Source organism: Pleurodeles waltl, chromosome 4_1, assembly GCF_031143425.1.
Source record: "Pleurodeles waltl isolate 20211129_DDA chromosome 4_1, aPleWal1.hap1.20221129, whole genome shotgun sequence".
Lineage (NCBI taxonomy): Eukaryota > Metazoa > Chordata > Amphibia > Caudata > Salamandridae > Pleurodeles > Pleurodeles waltl.
The window spans coordinates 727,200,021-727,219,093 of NC_090442.1; the positions used below are offsets into that span (position 1 = coordinate 727,200,021).

The window sequence follows — 19,073 nt, forward strand, 5'->3', positions numbered from 1 at the left end:
ACAGTGAAAGTCCTTTTGCAAAGATTGTTTGGCCACCTCTAAGTTGTCTATTGCTCTATTTGGGTGTTAAACTGATACTAGTGGGGTGAAATATTTGCACAGGGAGTCTTAAGATGTAAAAATGAGAAAATAATGAAGTAATATTATTAAAAAATGTGTCCCATTACACCACATAATTTGCCTGTTCTGGTCACTCAACTTAGTGAAACCTTCTACATACTTTAATCCTCCCCTGCCGCATAATTCCATTTGCCCTAAATGCGACAGAACATTCTAATTTTGCCATCCCAAGAAAAGTAAATTGAAAATGTACATACAATCACTCTACATCTCGGTAGTGGTTGGTTTTATTTTCTTCCTACTGTGACAATATTCTTAATTTGTGGTACTATATGGAAAAAAACCTGCCAGGGCCACACGTTTTTACTTTTTTTTTAAGTGAACAGACTTTTGCCAAGTTTCGCTAACACGGATAAAGGATGGGAAGCAGCAGTGCAAAGAACAGCACTTGTGTGTCATCACTGGCGACAAGGACTGCCACTGTTCTGCCTTCTCCAATCTCCAGAGGCGCTAACTGAGTCTCTAAAACAATTGGAAGTAACTAAAGGCACAGTCGACACACTTTTTGCCGATAACCTTGCATTTATTCTTTCCCAACTAATTCTCTTTTTATGTGATATGATTAGATAGAAATGGATTATAGCATTGCTATAACCCCTCGGATCCTACACCTATAACACTAGTGAGCTAATGTACTTGGTGCCAAGAAGTTACTATAATATGTGGCTTCATAATTTCAAATATTGATGCTCATTTCTGACACGAGTGAGACAGCAAGTGCTGTAAAACAACTTCTATGTCCCTCTGTCAGTATACAAATTCCGAGCTTATAGGTATCCCTGAACTGGATAAACAACAAACTTATCTAAGTTTCAAATATTTGAGATGTTTTGGTGGCATTTTGAAAAGTAGAGCACATACCCCGCTTAGACCACTTATGTTATTGCTTATCAATTAACCCGTGACTGTGGATGGAGTGATGCCCTTTCACCATAGGTCCTCAAAATCCAGGTCTACAGGTTTCATAACCATGGGTCTATAGACTAGCAAACACAATCAGAACTTCTAGAATCTTCACAACAGGAAATGGTGATAGTGTGCAGAGATGAGAAAGAGTTGGAGGAGAGTGTGAGGATTGAAAAGATGAGGGTAGTGAAAAAATAAGGATAAGACAAAAGATTGGTAAGAGGTGGATAAAATAAGAGTAAAATAGTAAATAGAAGGGAAGAGAAGAAATATGTTTGAAATAGCTGATTAGCTAGGAATAGAAGAGTGATGTGTGTCATAAAGTAGAGAAGGTGACGGTGTTAGAGGTAGATGAAGGAGGATGATAGAGAAAGGCGGATCAGGACAATGGTGATGGGAATAGGGTGAGCTGAGAAAAAGATGAGCGGTGAGTAGAGTGAGAGGTGCAGGGAAGGGTGAAAGTGAGGTAGGAGGTTGATAAAGAGTGAGGATGATCAGGAAAAGGGGTAATCAGATAGAAGGGTGGTGGGGCAGAGAAGGAGTGTTAAGAGGAAAGTGGTAGAACAGAAGCGAGAAGAGGGAGATGAGAGGGGAGGGTGATGAAGACAGAGCTGGTGATGGGAACAGGAAAGACTAGTGCTGATCAGCGCACTCTGCACAATCCAGGCCTTGGTGCAGCCTCAGTTCAAAATGTTGAAAGCGCCAGTGCAGAACAGGTACAAGAGGTACAAGACAACCGGATTGCAAAAGGTCCAATTACACACACCCACACAACCATTTGTATGAAGTATACACACAATAATTGCCTCCTGAGTAGCAGCAGAGACGGTCAAGCTGACAAAAGAGGGTGAGATGAAAACAGTCAAGGTGAGGATTACAGAGAGGAGGTTCAGGTAGAAAGAAGGGAGGTAAAAGTGTGAGGGGGAGAAGGAAGAGAGTGTCAGGGCTTAATTTGAGCTGGTGGTTTCCGGTGCGGGGCAATGGCACTCATTTTTGAAGGCAGGCACTTATTTTTCTGCCTCAAGCATTTACTGTGAGAAAAATATGCATGTGGGAAAGAGAGAGGAAGATAAAAATGAAAAGTGCCACAAAGGGAGAAAGCTGCAAGAGCGATCTGAAGGGGCAGGGAGTGGCTGTAAATGGATTAAAGAGGCCCGAGGTGGCTTCAGGATTACACTGCCTCAGTATTCTGCATTCGCACATTTAATTGCAGCATTCATGTGTTTCTGAGGAGCACTTTGGGCATTGGCACGTTTTTATTAACAAATTAAGCACCGGAGAGTGTGAAAGAGAAGAAGGAGGTAGGTTATGAAGAGAATGAAAAAAAGGCACAAAGTAGTGAAGGGTGACGTGAGAAAAAATGATGACGTGAAGCAGTATGATGCGTTAGAAGTGGAGGGACGGTGAGAGTATAGCAAGGTGAAGGGAGAGAGAAGAGTCTACAGTACTGAGAGCGGAGGGTGAGATTAATAAAGCGGTGTGAGAAAAGAGGGTGAAACAGCAGGATGCAGAGGCTAAGAAGAACAGGGAGAATCGAAGAGGAAGGAGGGTTGAGGTGAAGAGAGAGGAGGATGAGATCAGAGAAAGGAGAGTGAGGCAGAGAGAAAGGAGGGTGTGGCAGAGAGAGGAAAGGTGTTCAGGACACAGCCCTACAAGTAAGAGTTAAAGCTAGTAGTAAGCATGACCCTTGCAGTAGATAGTGTGTGCAGCACATCCCTCCACAAGATCATCCACCATGTTTGGACCCAGCTTTCAGACAGCCGGAAGACGCTAGGCAACTCCACTCACCTTCATTGTCCACCCATTCTTCTTCATGGTCCTCCCAGATCCTAAATACTAGAGCCGGGCCTGGTGGGTTACTAGCTTTTATATATGGCACTTGCTACCATTATTATGCCACGGTAGCACATTCTCACTATGGACGCCATTTTGTATGCAGTGTAATGGTGCCTGTGTGAAAATGAGGACTGTTTCCATTGTACACAGGGAAGCTATGCGTTTTTGTGTTAATGTAGGCTAGTTGGGTTTGTATGTCTTTTATTTATTTGCAGGTGCTGGGTGTTTTATGCCTAGGCACGCCGGGTGTATGTTGGTATGCATGATATCGTGCACATGCATGCAGGTAAGATATGCATCTTAATGCACATAAGATCCCACTGAAGACATCTTGAGGACACAGACTCCAGTCTCCGCTGAGAAAACACCTTTCATGTTTTGAGGGTTAACAACATTAGAACCACTAAGATGTGTAACAATAATATCTACTATAAATTGGCAATAAGCAATTCTGTTTGCGGTGTCTGCTATTCCCATTATTAGTAACAATCGATGGCTTGTTTGTAGTAATCACTGCCCTTTTGCACAACGTACACAAGGACATATGTATAGCGTGATATGTTACATCTGGTGTAGTACAAACAGGAAGCCCTCCATGCGCAGCTTTGCCTGTGTGTGTGTAAAAGTGAAAGCTAAGCTCTTTCAGATGGACTCAGCAGTTCTGCCTCATCTGTCGTACCCCCCCCCCAACCCGGCTCAGTGCGTGTGGTTTCGGTGTCCTCCCGCGAAGGATGGTCTGCTGCAGCAGCAGTAATGGAGCCCTGCGTCTGGGAAAGAGTCCCCTGCTCACAAGGGAAGGCCGCTTGCTGACGCGGAGGATCCTTCCACCAGCCGTCACAACACATCAGAAAGTACAGTTTGCGCATAACCTGATCCTGACCGAGGGACAGGGCTGAGGCTTGTCAGAGTCTCCATTGGCCAGCAGCGAGGAGTAGTGCGTGGGTGCCTTTGAAGAGCATGGCACACATCTCTTGAAGTCACGGTCTACAAATGCGATTATGCTGCAAAAGCAGTAAGAATTAGTCACAAGGGCAAGACTACTCTGATTGCAATGGCGCTCCCTCATGGAAGATAACCAATGATATGTAAATGACCTCCATATAGGCTCAGTCATTGGATGTGCTATCTATCTGGCATGGATCCGGTCCTCCTTGACCGGCACTGGCCATCATGATCTAAACTGAAACACAGACTATTCATGAAGGTCCAAATGCGGGAAATGGGAAGAATCACGTAAACTGAGTTTACCTCTGTACTGTGCGGTCCTATCAGTCTGTTGGATAGAAATGTTACACCTCCTGACGTCTCATCTTTAATGTGATCTTTAGTCTGTCACCAACACCTCTTTGCTATACATGGTCTATCTAACCAACTGCAAAAGGTCTCTTCCATCTCCGCACAGATAATTACCAATGTTCCTTCTATATGGCAAACCGAAAATTGTATATTTTAATTGTGTTTGATTAATTAAAATCATTATGTAACAATAAGAAATACTTAAAAGGTTATATAAATAGACACGACAATCGAATTGCTTTTACATTATTCTAAAGGTTGATAAAAGATTTAAAATATCCGAGGTACATTAAGAAGTTTCTCAAAGTTTTTTTTAAATGATTTATAAAAAATTGACATAGCTGCAAAGTCTGGAAATGTTCTTTGTGTTTATGCAGTGTCGTAATGCCGGATTGCAACTTGTCAATTTCTTAACGAGGATGATCTGCTTAATGTAAATTAATCGCTTCAGCTGGACCAACAACAGAGGAGGTGAACTAACAAATCACGTTCACAGCCAGACACCCTGCACCTTAGGTTTGGGTCTGATTTGGAGAGCCTTGCCCATCTGAATTATTTCAGTGGAAAGAGCATAAATCCTTCTGTCTGGTCTCAAGAAGAACCTGTGAAGGAGAAAGTAGACGAGAAAGGAGGCGGCCTGAATATGCCTCTGTTCTTCCCCTGAGACTTTGCCCAGAGGTGGACGGTGATCACCGAAGAGCTCCACTGTCCTCCTCTGACACCAACAAAGCTAGGAAACGGGTAGCACAGCTGTGATAGCCCAGGCCGCGACTATCCTTCAGCTAGGTAACACTCGGCCAATTCTTTCAGCCCCCAAAGGCAATTCACTTTGTTGTGTCCATCATATGTATGGCTGTTATATGACATATATATTTATAACGTTGGCATTAACAAACTAGCAATCATATGTAGATGGAAAAAAATCTAGACGGATGCTATAGAAGGTTTAGAAAAATGAATAAAAGATAGAGTTCTGCTCCCCGAGAGGCTGGTTGTACTATAACTTCGGTAAATTGAAAAGATTGCGGGGAGTAACCGAAGAGGCAGTTACTGCACACAATGATGAATGGATTATGCAAACACTTTTTTTTTTTTTTACACTAAATGTCTTTGGTCATTTGTCTGTCATTTATATGTGTCTACGTACGTGAAGGATCACATCTGCAATGTTTTAAAGTGTTATTAATTAACGCCACGTCCCAACGCTGGGTTCATTTTCCTTCTGTCAATATTAATCATCAGCTGTGGGGTTCTGGCCAGCTGAGGGCGGAAGGGAAAGGGCGACCGGGTAAGGATGGTTATCGCCTGTCTTTGCCCCCCTGCCATATCACGTCAGCTGGCCTGTTCATTCTGCCGTCCATGTTTAAATCTCATTCGGCGTATACTCTCAACTAGATTTTTATCCTTCAGTATCTAGGGAGATTTCATGGTTGATTTTACACGGCAATAGATATCACGGAATACAGCCACCGTCTGCACAAACCCCACTTGCCATGACCATAGCAAGGAAACAGATGCCCCAGTTTGGCGGGATCTGTCATGTAGATGATAGAGAGCGGCCACCATCCACAGGAGTTTAGGAGATGGAGTGACTATCAATCCGAGAAGTTTGGGATAGGGAGACCACCAACTAGAGGAGTCTGCGAGAGAGCAACCAGACTAGAGACTGACTGCCAACCAGAGGAGGCTGACAGAGAGTGACTACCAACCAGAGGAGTCTAAGAATAAAGAGTGACCACCAACCATAGAAGTCCAGGATAGTGAACAATCCCCAACCAGAGGAGTCTGTGATAGTGAGTGACCACCTACCAGAGGAGTCAGGGATAGAGAGTGATCACCAACTGCAGGAGTCTGGAATAAAGAGTGACAAGAGAAGTCTGTGATAGTGAGTGACCACCTACCAGAGGAGTCAGGGATAGAGAGTCACCGCCAACTTCAGGAGTCTGGAATAGAGAGTGACAAGAGAAGTCTGGGATAGTGAGTGACCACAAACCAGAGAAGTCCAGGATAGAGAGTGACTACCAATCAGATAGGTTTGGGGTAGAGTGACCACCAACTGAAGGAGTCTGAGAGACAGCAACCAGACTAGAGAGTGACTACCAACCAGAGGAGCCTAAAAATAGAAAGTGACTACCAACCAGAGGAGCCTAAAAATAGAGAGTGACTACCAACCAGAGGAGTCTTGGATAGAGAGTGACCGCCAACTGCAGGAGTCTGGAATAGAGAGTGACAAGAGAAGTCTGGGATAGTGAGTGACCACAAACCAGAGGAGTCTGGGATAGAGATTGACCATCAACCAGAGGAGTCCGAGATAAAGAGTGATCAACAACCAGAGGAGTCTGGGATGGAGAGTGAACACCAACCAGAGGTGTCTGCGATAGATCTTAACCAACAGAGAAGTCTCGGACAGACAGTGACCACCAACCAGAGGAGTCTGGGATAGTGAGTTACTATCAGCCAGAGGAGTCTTGGATAGAGAGTGACCATTAACCAGAGGAATCTGGGATAGAGAGTGACTACCAACCAGAGGAGTGTGGGATAGTGAGTGACTATCAGCCAGAGGAGTCTTGGATAGAGAGTGACCATTAACCAGAGGAATCTGGGATAGAGAGTGACTACCAACCAGAGGAGTGTGGGATAGTGAGTGACTATCAGCCAGAGGAGTCTGGGTTATAGAGTGACCATTAACCAGAGGAATCTGGGATGGAGAGTGACTACCAATCAGAGAAGTTTAGGATAGAGTGACCACCAACTAGATGAGCCTGGGAGAGAACAACCTGGCTAGAGTGTGACTGCCAATCAGAGCAGTCTGAGATAGAGAGTGACTATAAACTAGAGGAGACGAGGCTAGATAGTGACCACTAACCAGAGGAGCCTGGATAGAGTGTGACCACCAACCAGAAGAGTTTGGGATAGAGAGGGACTACCAATCAGATAATTCTGCGATAGTGCGTGAACACCAAGCAGAGGAGTCTAGGATAGTGTGACCACCAAGTAGAGAAGTCTGGGAGAGAGCAACCAGGCTAGAGAGTGACTACCAACCAGAGGAGTCTGGGATAGAGAGTGACCCCCAATCAGAGAAGTCTGGGAAAGAGAGTGACTAGCAAACAGAGAAGTCTGGGATAATAAGTGACCACCAACCAAAGGAGTCTGGTGTAGTGAGTGGCCACCAAACAGAGGAGTCTGGGATGGAGAGTGACTACCAAGAGTGACCATCAACAAGAGGATTCTGGGATAGAGAGTAACCATCAACCAGAGGCATCTGGAATAGAGAGTGACCATCAACCAGAGGAGTCTAAGCTAGAGAATGACCACCAACCGGAGGCGTCTGAGATAGAGAGTGACTACCAACCAGATGAGTCTGGGATAGAGAGTGACCATCAACCAGAGACGGCTGTGTGCCAAAAGTCTCAGTAACTGTACGTATTTCAAGCATCTAACTTTAGCGTACATGCTAGAAAAGCCAGTGGCAAGTTCTTTGTAGCCCTCACTGCAGCTCTCTGGGACAACTTTGTTATGCACCTCTTCATGAAAGCGTACTCTTCATCGTCTTCAACTATTGGACTGTGGACTTTTTTTTCCAAACCTGAGAGGATGACAAAACTCCTTCTTTCTTTAAACTCGCCGTCTGTTATCTAATATTGCATACACATTGATTCTATTATTTACAGTTTAGGTTAATGTGCCAGGTAAGGCCCCTGTAAAGAGTTAAGATGGATAACTAAACCCTTCTTGATTGTTGCCCAAGCGATGAGCGTGATATCGTGCGCCATTCTTGCACTGCCGAGCACAGCGGGAGCTCATGGGTTAGTGAAAGGTAAATGGGCAGTGTGTGCCACATATTGCACCCTACAGCCATAAGTACTTCAATGGTTTCACTGCCTATGATTTCTAATGATAAAGAACAGAGAGTCCAAAACTCTAGATGTTTTGTTCCTTGAACGCCCTCAATTCCCAGGCATTTCTATAGATGGGAGCAGTGGCTAATTTGTATATAAAAAAAAATTGCTGGTGCTCAAAGCTCTCCTTGTAAACACGCAGCTGCTGCAATTAAATGTGCAAGCACGGAATACAGAGGCAGCATAATCCTGAAGCCATCTCGGGCCTCTTCTATCCATTTACAGACACTCCCTGCTCCTTCAGCTCACTCTCGTAGCTTTCTGCTTTCACCCTTTCTGACGCTTTTTCATTTTCCTCTTCCTCCATCTTTCAAATAAGTGTCTTTTGCTCGCAGTACATGCTTGAGGCAGAAAAAGAAGTGCAGGCCCTCAAAAATAAGTGCCGGTGCCCTCACCAGAAACAACAAGCACAAACTAAGCACTGGATAGGAGGTTCCTGGCGAAAGCACAGTGCTGTTACGCAATAGCAATCGTATGAAAATTCAGGCAACAATTGGTATAGGTCATTGCTATCTTAGAGTAAATAGTGCTTAGCGAACCTGTGATACTGTTAGCCAACGCAGTGGCACTCCTTTCATCAACATAGGAAGCATAAACAGCTGCTTTGGCGTTACTGGAATCTAAGAGAATCCCATGACCGTGAAATAATCTCAGTTTCCACCTCATGTTTTAGTTGTGCCTTCAATTGCTGGGAAGGTTTTTTTTTATTCCACGTTCGCCTGACACTGCCTCTCCCACCCTGGGCCTCTGCTCTTCCCTCCTGCTTCAGAACAGCTTGTTCGACATACACAATTTCCAGATTGCAGTTGCGCAATCAGGGCCACCCGGCCCTGCAGGAGGTAAACAGAGAAGATGTGGTGCATACAGTGCCTCTCGTAATTGTCTAACTTTTGGGAGCCATAGAAAGTTAAAACACATTTAAAAATATACAACATGTGGAGATCCTTCCCAAGATTCTGTTCAAAATTATGAACTGCGTCAATAGAATTTCGCAATTAGGTTGTCTAGTAAACTATATACATATTAAGTTAAAGTCCATGTATGCAAACGCACTCAATTACTTATGTCACTTCTCACGTGCCTCGATAGGAGGAACCCCAAGACCTCCAGAATAGATTGAAAACAAAGGACTTTCAAGAACTGCAAAGCAAATCATTGACTTTAAACTGAGATGTGGTGTTCCCAGCAGTTGTTCTATTGTCATGTACTGTCGGTGTCCTACTTAGCTGCACATGTACAACTATGCAAACCAACAGACATCACCAATCTATGTGCATAGAGCCACCCCACATGCAAAGGCTCTTATGTGCTGTACAACACTACCTACAGCGTTTTTCAGAGGAACTATCAATTTTAATTACATACAAATGTGTATTTGGCAAACTGGTTTTATCTCTGATAAAATATTGCAAATTACAGATGCTGTACAATCACAGTCCAAGTTAAGAAGTCATCTTTAGCATTAGGTTAAAAGGCAAATTGTCACTGGGGGCACCATTGTTGACTATTTGTTTTTTCCTCTAGAAACCATAGTAATGAGGTGTTTTATCAATTGAAGTTCTCTAAGACTACAACAGAGTTCATTAAAATGTTGAACCAAAGCCAAGATTTGAAGTGGTGTAACCTCTAAGCTATGCCAGATTTATCATTTAATTTCAGTAGTAAGTGTTAAAGAAGGCAGGCTGTACTTACGGCACTGCTACATGGAATGTCCTTCACTTTCAGCCAAGCAAGATCCAACGTCCCCTCTCCCTTGTAGCAGGACTGCAGCCTTTCCTTAATGCGGTCGTTGATCTCCTTCAGCACAAAAACACAAAGTGCAGTTTCATCCAAGGACTTTACTCTTCTTTTCTGCCCCTTGGAGAAGATGGTGAACAGGACATCGTCATTCGGGCCGATGCCCAGAGACCTGGCTAGGATAGCACCAGCCTTGGAGAGGTAGGCTGCTTGCAGCAACCGATATTCAACCCCATTCTTCTCGCAGCCAATGGGGACTTCAACATAGGAGTTAAAGGCTGTGTCCTCTTTACAAAGACGAACAAGTTTTGATGTGTAGACCTGTTCTTTGGTGGTGGAGCTCTGAGAAGACGTCATCTCGGGTTGAAGGGTCAGAAAATATACATGGTTACCACTGCTAAAGCCATAGATACAGTAGATGTCGAAGTCTGGGATAATAGTGAACGTGTCCGATGGGATCTTAATCATCGAGGCTACAAACTCATCGTGAAACACGTAAGCAAACATCCCATCATCTTCTGGATGCTTAGTCAATTTCCTACTGGAGATGGTAGGAAAATATTCTGGTTTGCCATCCACAGCTGTGGCAATGAAGAGCTTGTCATCATTCTTGTTATGGGAAACAATAACTCCAAACACTGAACCACTTTCATTAAATCCAGAAAGATAGTGTTCCTTCCTGTGAAAGGGCTCCCCAAGCTTGAAAAGGTCATCAAGTCGTAAGAGCTTGCAAATACCTTGGTACAAGCTGCCGCATGCTATCAACCTGTTCTCTTTGTAGTCGATTAGCAGCATTTTGTTAATATTGTTGGTTATGGTCAAAGGTTCTGTGCAGAGCTGTACAATTGTTGGGGGATAACATTTGGGGTTGTCCTCATCTGGCCCTGTCTGATGGGTTACTAAAACCTTGAGGTCTTTGTCCAGCTTATAGATCCTGTTCACCGCTCCGAGGTATACATGTCCCGTTCTTTCATCCACTACCAAGTGGTTAAACGTCCAGTCTACATTCTCAACGTGAAAAGTGGTAAAGTTTCTTTTTGTGGGGGTTGGCTGTCTTGATAGGGCAGCCACTGCTGCAACTAGAAGAAACAGGCAGACCCAACAAGTCCACCTCCAACTCACCATCGCCATGCTTCTGTTTTGTTATCCAATTTGTAATCCAGAGATGGACGAGGCAAGCAGATGCCACGTCCAAGCACCTCTGGAGTTGGATTTTCAGATGTTTACTTTCCTGTGAAAGAGCAAAAAAGAACATTTCAATTAGTGGTCAATGGTTATTTCCTAATCACATTCTGACATTAGAGATGCTTTTCTCCAACATGTTTCACAATTTTTATCCATCAGCAACGTGCTGCAGCAACATTGATACAAACTAAAGAAACTGAGAGGAATTAAACACTAAGTCTGAATTTATTTACAAAAATACAAACTATTAGTTTATAGTTCATTCAAAGCTTCAAATTAAAAAAGGTGAAGTTTCTTAATCAATTTCTAGGACAAATGTAGACCCCAAATTTAAACCCAGTAATTGATTTCGTCTAAACCTCAAGTCTACACCCAAAGCACTAAATATATTTTAATATAAGGAAGAAAAGGGAAAGTTTGCTATTCGAAAATGCACTACATCACAATGCTGGAGAATTTGGTACAATATTTGTAGTAGGGTCTAAGCAAGGACCGAAAGATTCTAGGTGATGATGTTAATCTCTGGAACCCTTCTCTATACCTCCTGGTGATGCGGACAATGGCAGGAGCTCTTGATTTTTACTTTACTTGCAATATCATATTGTTGAGGCCAACTTCATGAGAATAAGGCAGGCTCCCGCTGCACAACTCCTCATGTATGGCTCTAATAACAAGCCTCTCAATGGAAAGCAGTGCTTGTTCTTGGGTTGCACATCAGGATCCCTCTCTCGTGAACGAACCAAAGTCAGAAAATCAAAATCCTGCCCGTTTGTAGATGGAGGACGCATTAAAGATGTCTGGGCTAACGGGTAACCAGAGAGTTCCCCCGTTATGCAATAGTTACAAAGGAGGGACATTCCAACAGGTTATTGATTTTTTACCACTTTGTGCCCCATATGTGGTCCGATGGCCGCAGTACTTCAGCTTGTAAATAGTCCCTGCCCCATGGACTTGTAAACAGTGAGCCATATCTCCCCATCGGGAATCGCATTGTGTTTTCTACATTGAAAATAATGCGTTGCGGCCTCTTAAACCCTTCCCACTTGTCTACCACAAACTTTGTGCACCACTACAGTCTTTGCACACCTCATCTTATATTTTCTGCTTTCGTGTGGCAGTGCACAGAGTACTAATGATGATTTTTAGCAAGGCAATTAAACAGTGTCACAGCTTGGCTCTAGTATTTGTGGGCCATTCCCACTGCAAGTGAACTACTGCCTGCCAATGTATGGGTTGCAAAGAGGAGTGGGTACATTTGTGTAACTTTTCCCACAATATTTGTGTGTGCTTCCATGAACATTTTGTGAAATCACGCTTTTGTAACAAAATGTGGTTTGCCAGTGTCAAGTAGAAGAAGTCTCCTGTTGAAACATTTTACGTGTAACAAGCTTTCCCACTCCTCTGAAGATACGCATTTGTGTAACAAAGTTAAGCTCAATAGTTTAGGCCATGTAGCATAAAGGGTAGCATAGGAGCTCAGGAACAATGCAAACAACTAGACCACGAGTAGCTTTTGTTCACACCAACAGTTTTTTTCAACATGAAATGCATCGTTGCATCACCAATTGATGCAAGAGTACAGTTTTGCTTAAAATATAGCGCAAAATGACAGATTTGTATTTTGCCTAATTACCATAATAAAAAAAAGACAATTAATGCTATTGCGCGAAAGACATTACAGAAATTGCTCACACCCCATGTGTGAATATTAGTCGTTACCACACATGCTTTACATTGAGTTGACCTTTATAATGTTTTGGATTACATTGAGGTACTTGCCACGCATTCTTTTTTCTGTTTTGAGAACTCCCCAAATCCCCCTTTTTTAAACCCATTCCTTTCCTTTACGCTATCCACTGCAGAACCCTAAAAAACTCTTACCCCCCTTTACCACTATCTGCCTCCCTACCCTAAACAACCCTTACTGCCCTTTAACACCACCCGCCCTAGAACCATATAAACCCATCACCTCCCTTTACCCCCACCCACACTTGAGCCCTAAACGCCCCCTATGCTTTTACGACTACCTGCCCCTGAGTGCTAAAACCCTTTATCTCCCATTACCACTTCCCGCTCTTGAATCCTCAAAATCCTTTTAAAACCCTTAGTACCCTAAGCCGTACCCAACCCTGAACCCTAACAACTCCTTTAAAACCATTACCACCCTGAACCTTTACCCATTCCCTAATCCTTAAATCTCCTACAGTTTTAAATGGCATAGTAATTAAGTCATTAAAAAATGACTTACCTGCGTGCTAAATACTAGAAAGGGGGCTGCGCGGTGCTTGCGTGAGTGGTAACAGCATGCCTGGTAGCATCCTACGGGGTAATCCCCACATGTAAAGGCTGTGCACCCCTTTCTGTGTTGAAGAAAACACACAACCAGGTTGCTTTCAGAGATCCCTTTCTTCTTTTCAGTGCTACCCCTTCCATGGGCTGTGCAGCACTCGGGGCTGCCTCACACGCCGGCGGAGCATGGGGCTGAATGAGTAAGCTTTGCACATCCCACAGGTTTTGCCCGAAGCCACAGAGAGCTAGAGATACAGAACCTGGTAATTATGAATGCGCTGTGTACACAGCCATGGTGTGTTTTGTCTCATCACATATGCACTGAAAAGGGAAGTCGAGCCATTCATCACACAGTAGTTATCACCCCCATCTCGGAAGGAGAAATTACAGCAATGGGTAGGAGAGGGACACCGAAGAGTGACAGGATATGCTTGGGTTTATTCCAGAAAATCAAAGTTGCTGATTACACGAAAAAAAAAAGCAAATAATGTGAAAGCAAAAGATAACAACAGTCGAGAAAATGAGACTGCCTTTATCACACACGGCTCAGGACGTCAAACTCCTACTGCAGAAGCTGTAAAAACAATTATTAACAAAACAACCGATACACAAGCCATACACAATCCATAGTAAAGCAGCTGTTGAAGGAAATGGCTAGGGAGCTTGCACAAAGCTGCCTAGGAGCCTCCAGGTGGACCAGTGACCACACTGTACGTGGCATCTTACAGAAACCTGACGGACATTTGGTAGGGACTCAGGCACAATCAAAGGCGTTTTTAGGCAGACACGCACGTCCAACGATCCAAGAACGCTGCTATCAGAATATTCTGACAACACAGATGTGTATTTACAGCAACTCTCAACAATGGGATGGCAGTGAGATAGGGTAAAATCAAATGCCAGAAGGCTGATTTGCATACAGCTGATATAATGGACCACCCCTGGATGGGGGGGCCGAGGGTGAAGCAGCTGGTTGATATCAGGCTTTACCCGAAGGTAAAAAAAAAGCTTTAAAAAAAAAAAAAAGGAGGTTTCCAGGTACACCTCTAGGGCATCTACAGGCTGGTATAGTTCAGTTCTGTCAGATTAGAAACGTCTCACGTAGTGATCATGTCTTGCATCCAGAGGAGGAATAAACCTCCCTTGAGCCAGCTAGGAAGTTTCCACGTGTCTTCCCTCTGCAGGTGTGTCACCAGAGAATAGCCAGCCCACCTGTGAAAGCCAGAAACCCCAAACATCGCCCTGCACCCAAGGTTGAATGCTCTTCACTAGGTGTTTACATCCAACCACACTAATGACAAGAGCAGTAGCACCCGTATTGTTCACACAAAGGTGGCTTGTGAGTGAAATCGGGGCCTGCTGTTGACAGCATCATCCAACATAGAGGCCTCATACGAGCACTGAAATTTCACTGTAACTTGACTTCTACAGTGTCAGAAGGGATGCTCCATTTCCAACCTGCTATGCAAATCGGGAGGTCCTAGATATAACTTTCCCGTTTTAAAAGAAGGAGAGTTGGATGCAAGATATTGACATAGTAGGTCACCAGCATTAGTTCATTCTTGGCAAACCTTCGAAGGCTGGCTAACACCATATGTGCAACATGTACCCTGCTGCACAGAGAGTCCAGAGTGATGAGGCCATGATGTATAGAGGATAGATACCCACTGAAGAGTTGCAATAAAGCCCAGCTTTTCAAAAGGTTCCAACTATACTAAGCTCACTTGTGCATGTCCAGGGATCTCTGAGGATAGTCATTATCTAAGATGGCGCCCAACATCACGTGATTAGCTCTCCCTAATATTATGCTCACGTCAAAGAGTCCAGAGTTGGCTTGAAAATGCACTGAACATGGCAAAATGTGTTCTCACTACACGAGCCTTCTTGCCCAGAAGAGGAGGACACGCTCCTGTGATCTTATTTCACAACATGCCTACGTTTCCCACCCTCCTAGTGTCCAAACCGTAGCCCAAATCGTGTCCAAACGGTAGACCAACTTGTGTCCATAGGTGGTTTGGTCTGTGATTAATCACTATGTGAGCACACCTGCTCACTCACTGACCGGAAACTAATAAACATGGAGTGAAGGGAAGGACTGTATATGGCAGAGATTCCCCGTGGCGGGGTCCCAGACCCAGGGAGTGTTTCAGGATGCGGCCTCGATCTGACAGCTTCCAGAGACCTTGACTGTAATCATGAATTTAATAATGCTGCGGGGGGACCAAAACATGGCGTCGCTGCTGAGCGGAAAGCGCACTCCCTGCCAGGGAGTCCAGATGGGAGGCAGCAGTTTCAGAACATTCTCAGAAACAATAAAAGTTTACCAACAACTGTGTCTAGAGCTGCCACAGACACTTCCCCACACAATGGGGCCATGGCTCAGGGGTACGAAGCCTTTCATGGAAGGATGAGGGGGGTGGGGTGGTTTGAAGCATCTGTCAAGCGGGAACCTTCTGCTCCAAGCTGCCTGGGACCTGCTCCATCTTGCTGATGGGATAATTAAGAGAACTGCTCCGGGGGGCCTGGTCTACAGTGGGGCAGGGACAAGGAAAGAGGTGGCAGAGGTAAGGCGTTCAAGGGCATTCATCTGATTGTTTTGTTTTCCGCCAAAGGTGAAATGTCACAATGTGGAAAAGCGATGGTCGCACAAAGGCCAGTAAAGCTCGGGTGGAGGTTGCACTAAATGCAACAAGTGACTAATGTGGCATCAACACTTTGGGTAACTCCACCATCCACACTGTAAATGTATTTACCCTCATCACTCACCTCCACCATCCACACTGTAAATGTCATTACCCTCATCCCTCACCTCCACCATCCACACTGTAGATGTCATTACCCTCATCCCTCACCTCCACCATCCACACTGTAGATGTCATTACCCACAAGCAGTGGGCCTTTTCTTTTAAGTAAATCGCCCCAGTCAGGAACTTTGTAAGATTTCTAAACTGTTTTGAAACCAATCAAATAAAAGACAAGAATTTCATTATAGGATATGTTCACATGTGCCCAATCAAATGATTTTTAAAATATGTAATTTTCTTCATGGTTTTCAATATTTTATAGTTGTAAAGTTCTACTATAGGTGCATTCATGCACCTAGCCAGACCTTCCACCTATCACAGTCCCTGTTTCATAAATAGATGTAATCTATGTAGGTGGGGACATTCCAAAAACCATAGGGGCAGATTTAAGAGCCCCTAGAACCTCTTTGTGCCACATTCGTGAAAATATTTTTTATATGTTAATGTTGCCCAAAAAGGCCAAAATCGCTGCGCCATATTTACAAAGTGGCGTAATGCATGCATTGCGCCACTTTGTAACCCTGTGCGCTACATTCTGCCCACGCCAGGCATAATGTATGCAAAGGAGGGCATTCCCCCATTAGGTCCCCCCATAAAGATCACTTTGTGTCATTTTTTCGGCACTTTTAACGCCTGCTCAGAGCAGGCATTAAAAGGAGGCACACCGTTGTTTACAATGGGCCTCAATGAGCTTTGGAGGATTAGAGTCAACATTTTTGATGCTAATCCTGCAAAGCTCAGAACTAGTGTCAACAATTCTGATGCTAGTTCCCTAACTACCGCCATGGTGTGTATCTTAGAAACGGCGCACACATGGTAGCATTAGGTAGGGCACTATTGGGTGCACAAAAAGTAGCGCTGCACTGGGTGCAGTGCCATTTTTGTTATATCAGGCCCATAGTGTTTAGATCTTAGTGAAATGCATAGAAGGAAATTACACTAAAGGAATAGTGTGCAATCCACAAAGCATTGGGCTCTAATCAGAGCTTCGGTGGACCAACACTGTGATCCCAGGCAGGTCACTGTATCAGCCTGCACCTTTGCTGTTTAATCTGCTGAACTCTGACTAGCTTAGAAACAGACCAAATATATAATAAAAGTGAGGGATTTTCTATGGCCACGACAAGTGTGGTAGGCAATTGAAGTAGAAGCCTAATTCGAAGTTTGTGAGTTGTTATGCCTGCTCTCAGGCTTAAACTTCACTATTCATCAGACATACCTAACTACATCAGAGAACTTTAGGGTAATTTAGGGTAAGGCATACCGACCTCACATCATTTCACCCTTTGCCTTGGAAGTTTGCATTTGGAAGAGGATGTTAGATAAAAAAAAGCCTTAATTGAATGGACACAAACATTACGTGATATCACCCATCTCCGTGGGGCTCATTCCAAGCTCAGAATGGGTCTCTTCTTCAATGCCTCAGGCCTGCAGCCAGTGCTTAATTTGTAAACACAAAGGTGCCGGTGCCCAAAGACCTCCTCTTAAACATGCGGCTGCTGTAATTAAATGTGTGAACATGGAATACTGAGGCGGCATAATCCTGAAGCCATCTTGGGCCTCTTCAATCCATATAAAGCCACTTGCTACCCCTTCAGCTCACTCTTAAAGCTTTTTACTTTCTCCCTTTGTGAAGCATTTTCGTTTTCCCCTTTATCCGTCTTTCCTATGTGTCTTTTGCTCGCAGCAACTGCTTGAGGGATAACAATAAGCCCCGGCCCTCAAAAATAAGTGCTGGTGCTCAGCACCGGAAACAACAAGCACAAATTAAGCACTGCCTGCAGCGGGCCCTCAATCCACTGATATGATACAGCGAAAAATACTGGGAGACAGCGGAGTGTGTTGGGGGCAGGGCAGTGTAGGACAATCCATGGTGGTTAACAGAGCTGGGGGTCGCCAGAAACTTTGATGACTAAAGACTTTTGAGTCCATTTGTGGAGTGCTGGGATGTGCGCCAGCCCGCCCTTCATTGTGAAGCTCACTAGTATTGTGCTGCACACTGCCCAGTTGCAGCTAGGAAACAGTACGAGTCATGCTTAGCTTTTCTGTATGAAAGGAGAACAATGAGGGGTAGATGGACGCTGCTTGGAATCTCCTGGGGTCAAATTTCCCCTACATACCTTAGCCATGTGCAAATCGAACATTGCATTCCGCGGTTCGCTCTTGCTTTAATGCACATAGCCAATTGTTTCCCAGGACACCGGGGATGTGGTGGGTGCATTCCAGTGTCTAAGAATCCCAGCAACAGAGACATGCGCAGACATCCTACCCCGAACCATGGCACATAATGGCCAGAGCCCCAAGTGCTTCACAGGACCATTGGACGTCGTTCAACCAAGTCCCAGCGCCAAGGAGGAGGTTGCGGTCCTCTGAAATTCTGCATAAAAAGAGCTCCCTCTGGGACATTATCGACCCTGAAAGGAATTTAGTCCCATTTAATCCGTCAGGTCCTTGGAATCCTCAATGACCTCCGCTAGGCGCTTGATAGCAGAGTGTGCCCCAGCCCTTAGAAACAGGGAATGGCGCTGGCTTTCTGGCCTTGTCCATGTTTTGCTCAGTCGAAGTACCTTGCTGTGGGTTCTGCTTCCAAGTCTGGCTTCAATTTATTGAACCACAAATAATACCAGGGCCCAAAATGTTGCTTGATCAACTAGGATTTGGTTTTCTTCCACATGACATTTTGTATTATGGAAAATGTAAATAGAATTACCATGCACGTCCGATCTCCGATTTATTTACTTCAGCAAGAGGATGCAGCACAACAGAGAGCTTGAGGATTGGGAAAGAGTGTTTTACAGGTTTGGCAAAGCAAAAAATGTATTACTTCAAGGACAATTGTTGAAGTCCATCCGAGGACGGTAGGGTCATAATATCATGGCCTCGAAGATAAGCTCATTGATGTCCTGTGCCTCTCATGAAATGTTTTTATGATTTTAGTCCACTTATTTAAACTGGGCAGAAGCCCAGAACACAATAAACAATAAAACAATAGCCCTTGAGG

The 19,073-nt window shown here is 44.4% G+C and overlaps 1 protein-coding gene across 2 annotated transcripts in view; it reads right to left on the reverse strand.

Annotated features, from left to right (window-relative positions):
• The window catches only part of PLXNA4 (plexin A4), an 845,630-nt gene that overhangs the window by 753,338 nt on the left and 73,219 nt on the right, over nucleotides 1–19,073 (reverse strand). For both annotated transcript variants that reach the window (XM_069229312.1, XM_069229313.1), the window contains exon 2: nucleotides 9,750–11,025. In XM_069229312.1, coding sequence (XP_069085413.1) covers nucleotides 9,750–10,925 — 1,176 coding nt within the window. In that variant the 5' untranslated portion in view covers nucleotides 10,926–11,025. The remainder of the gene's footprint in view (nucleotides 1–9,749; nucleotides 11,026–19,073) is intronic.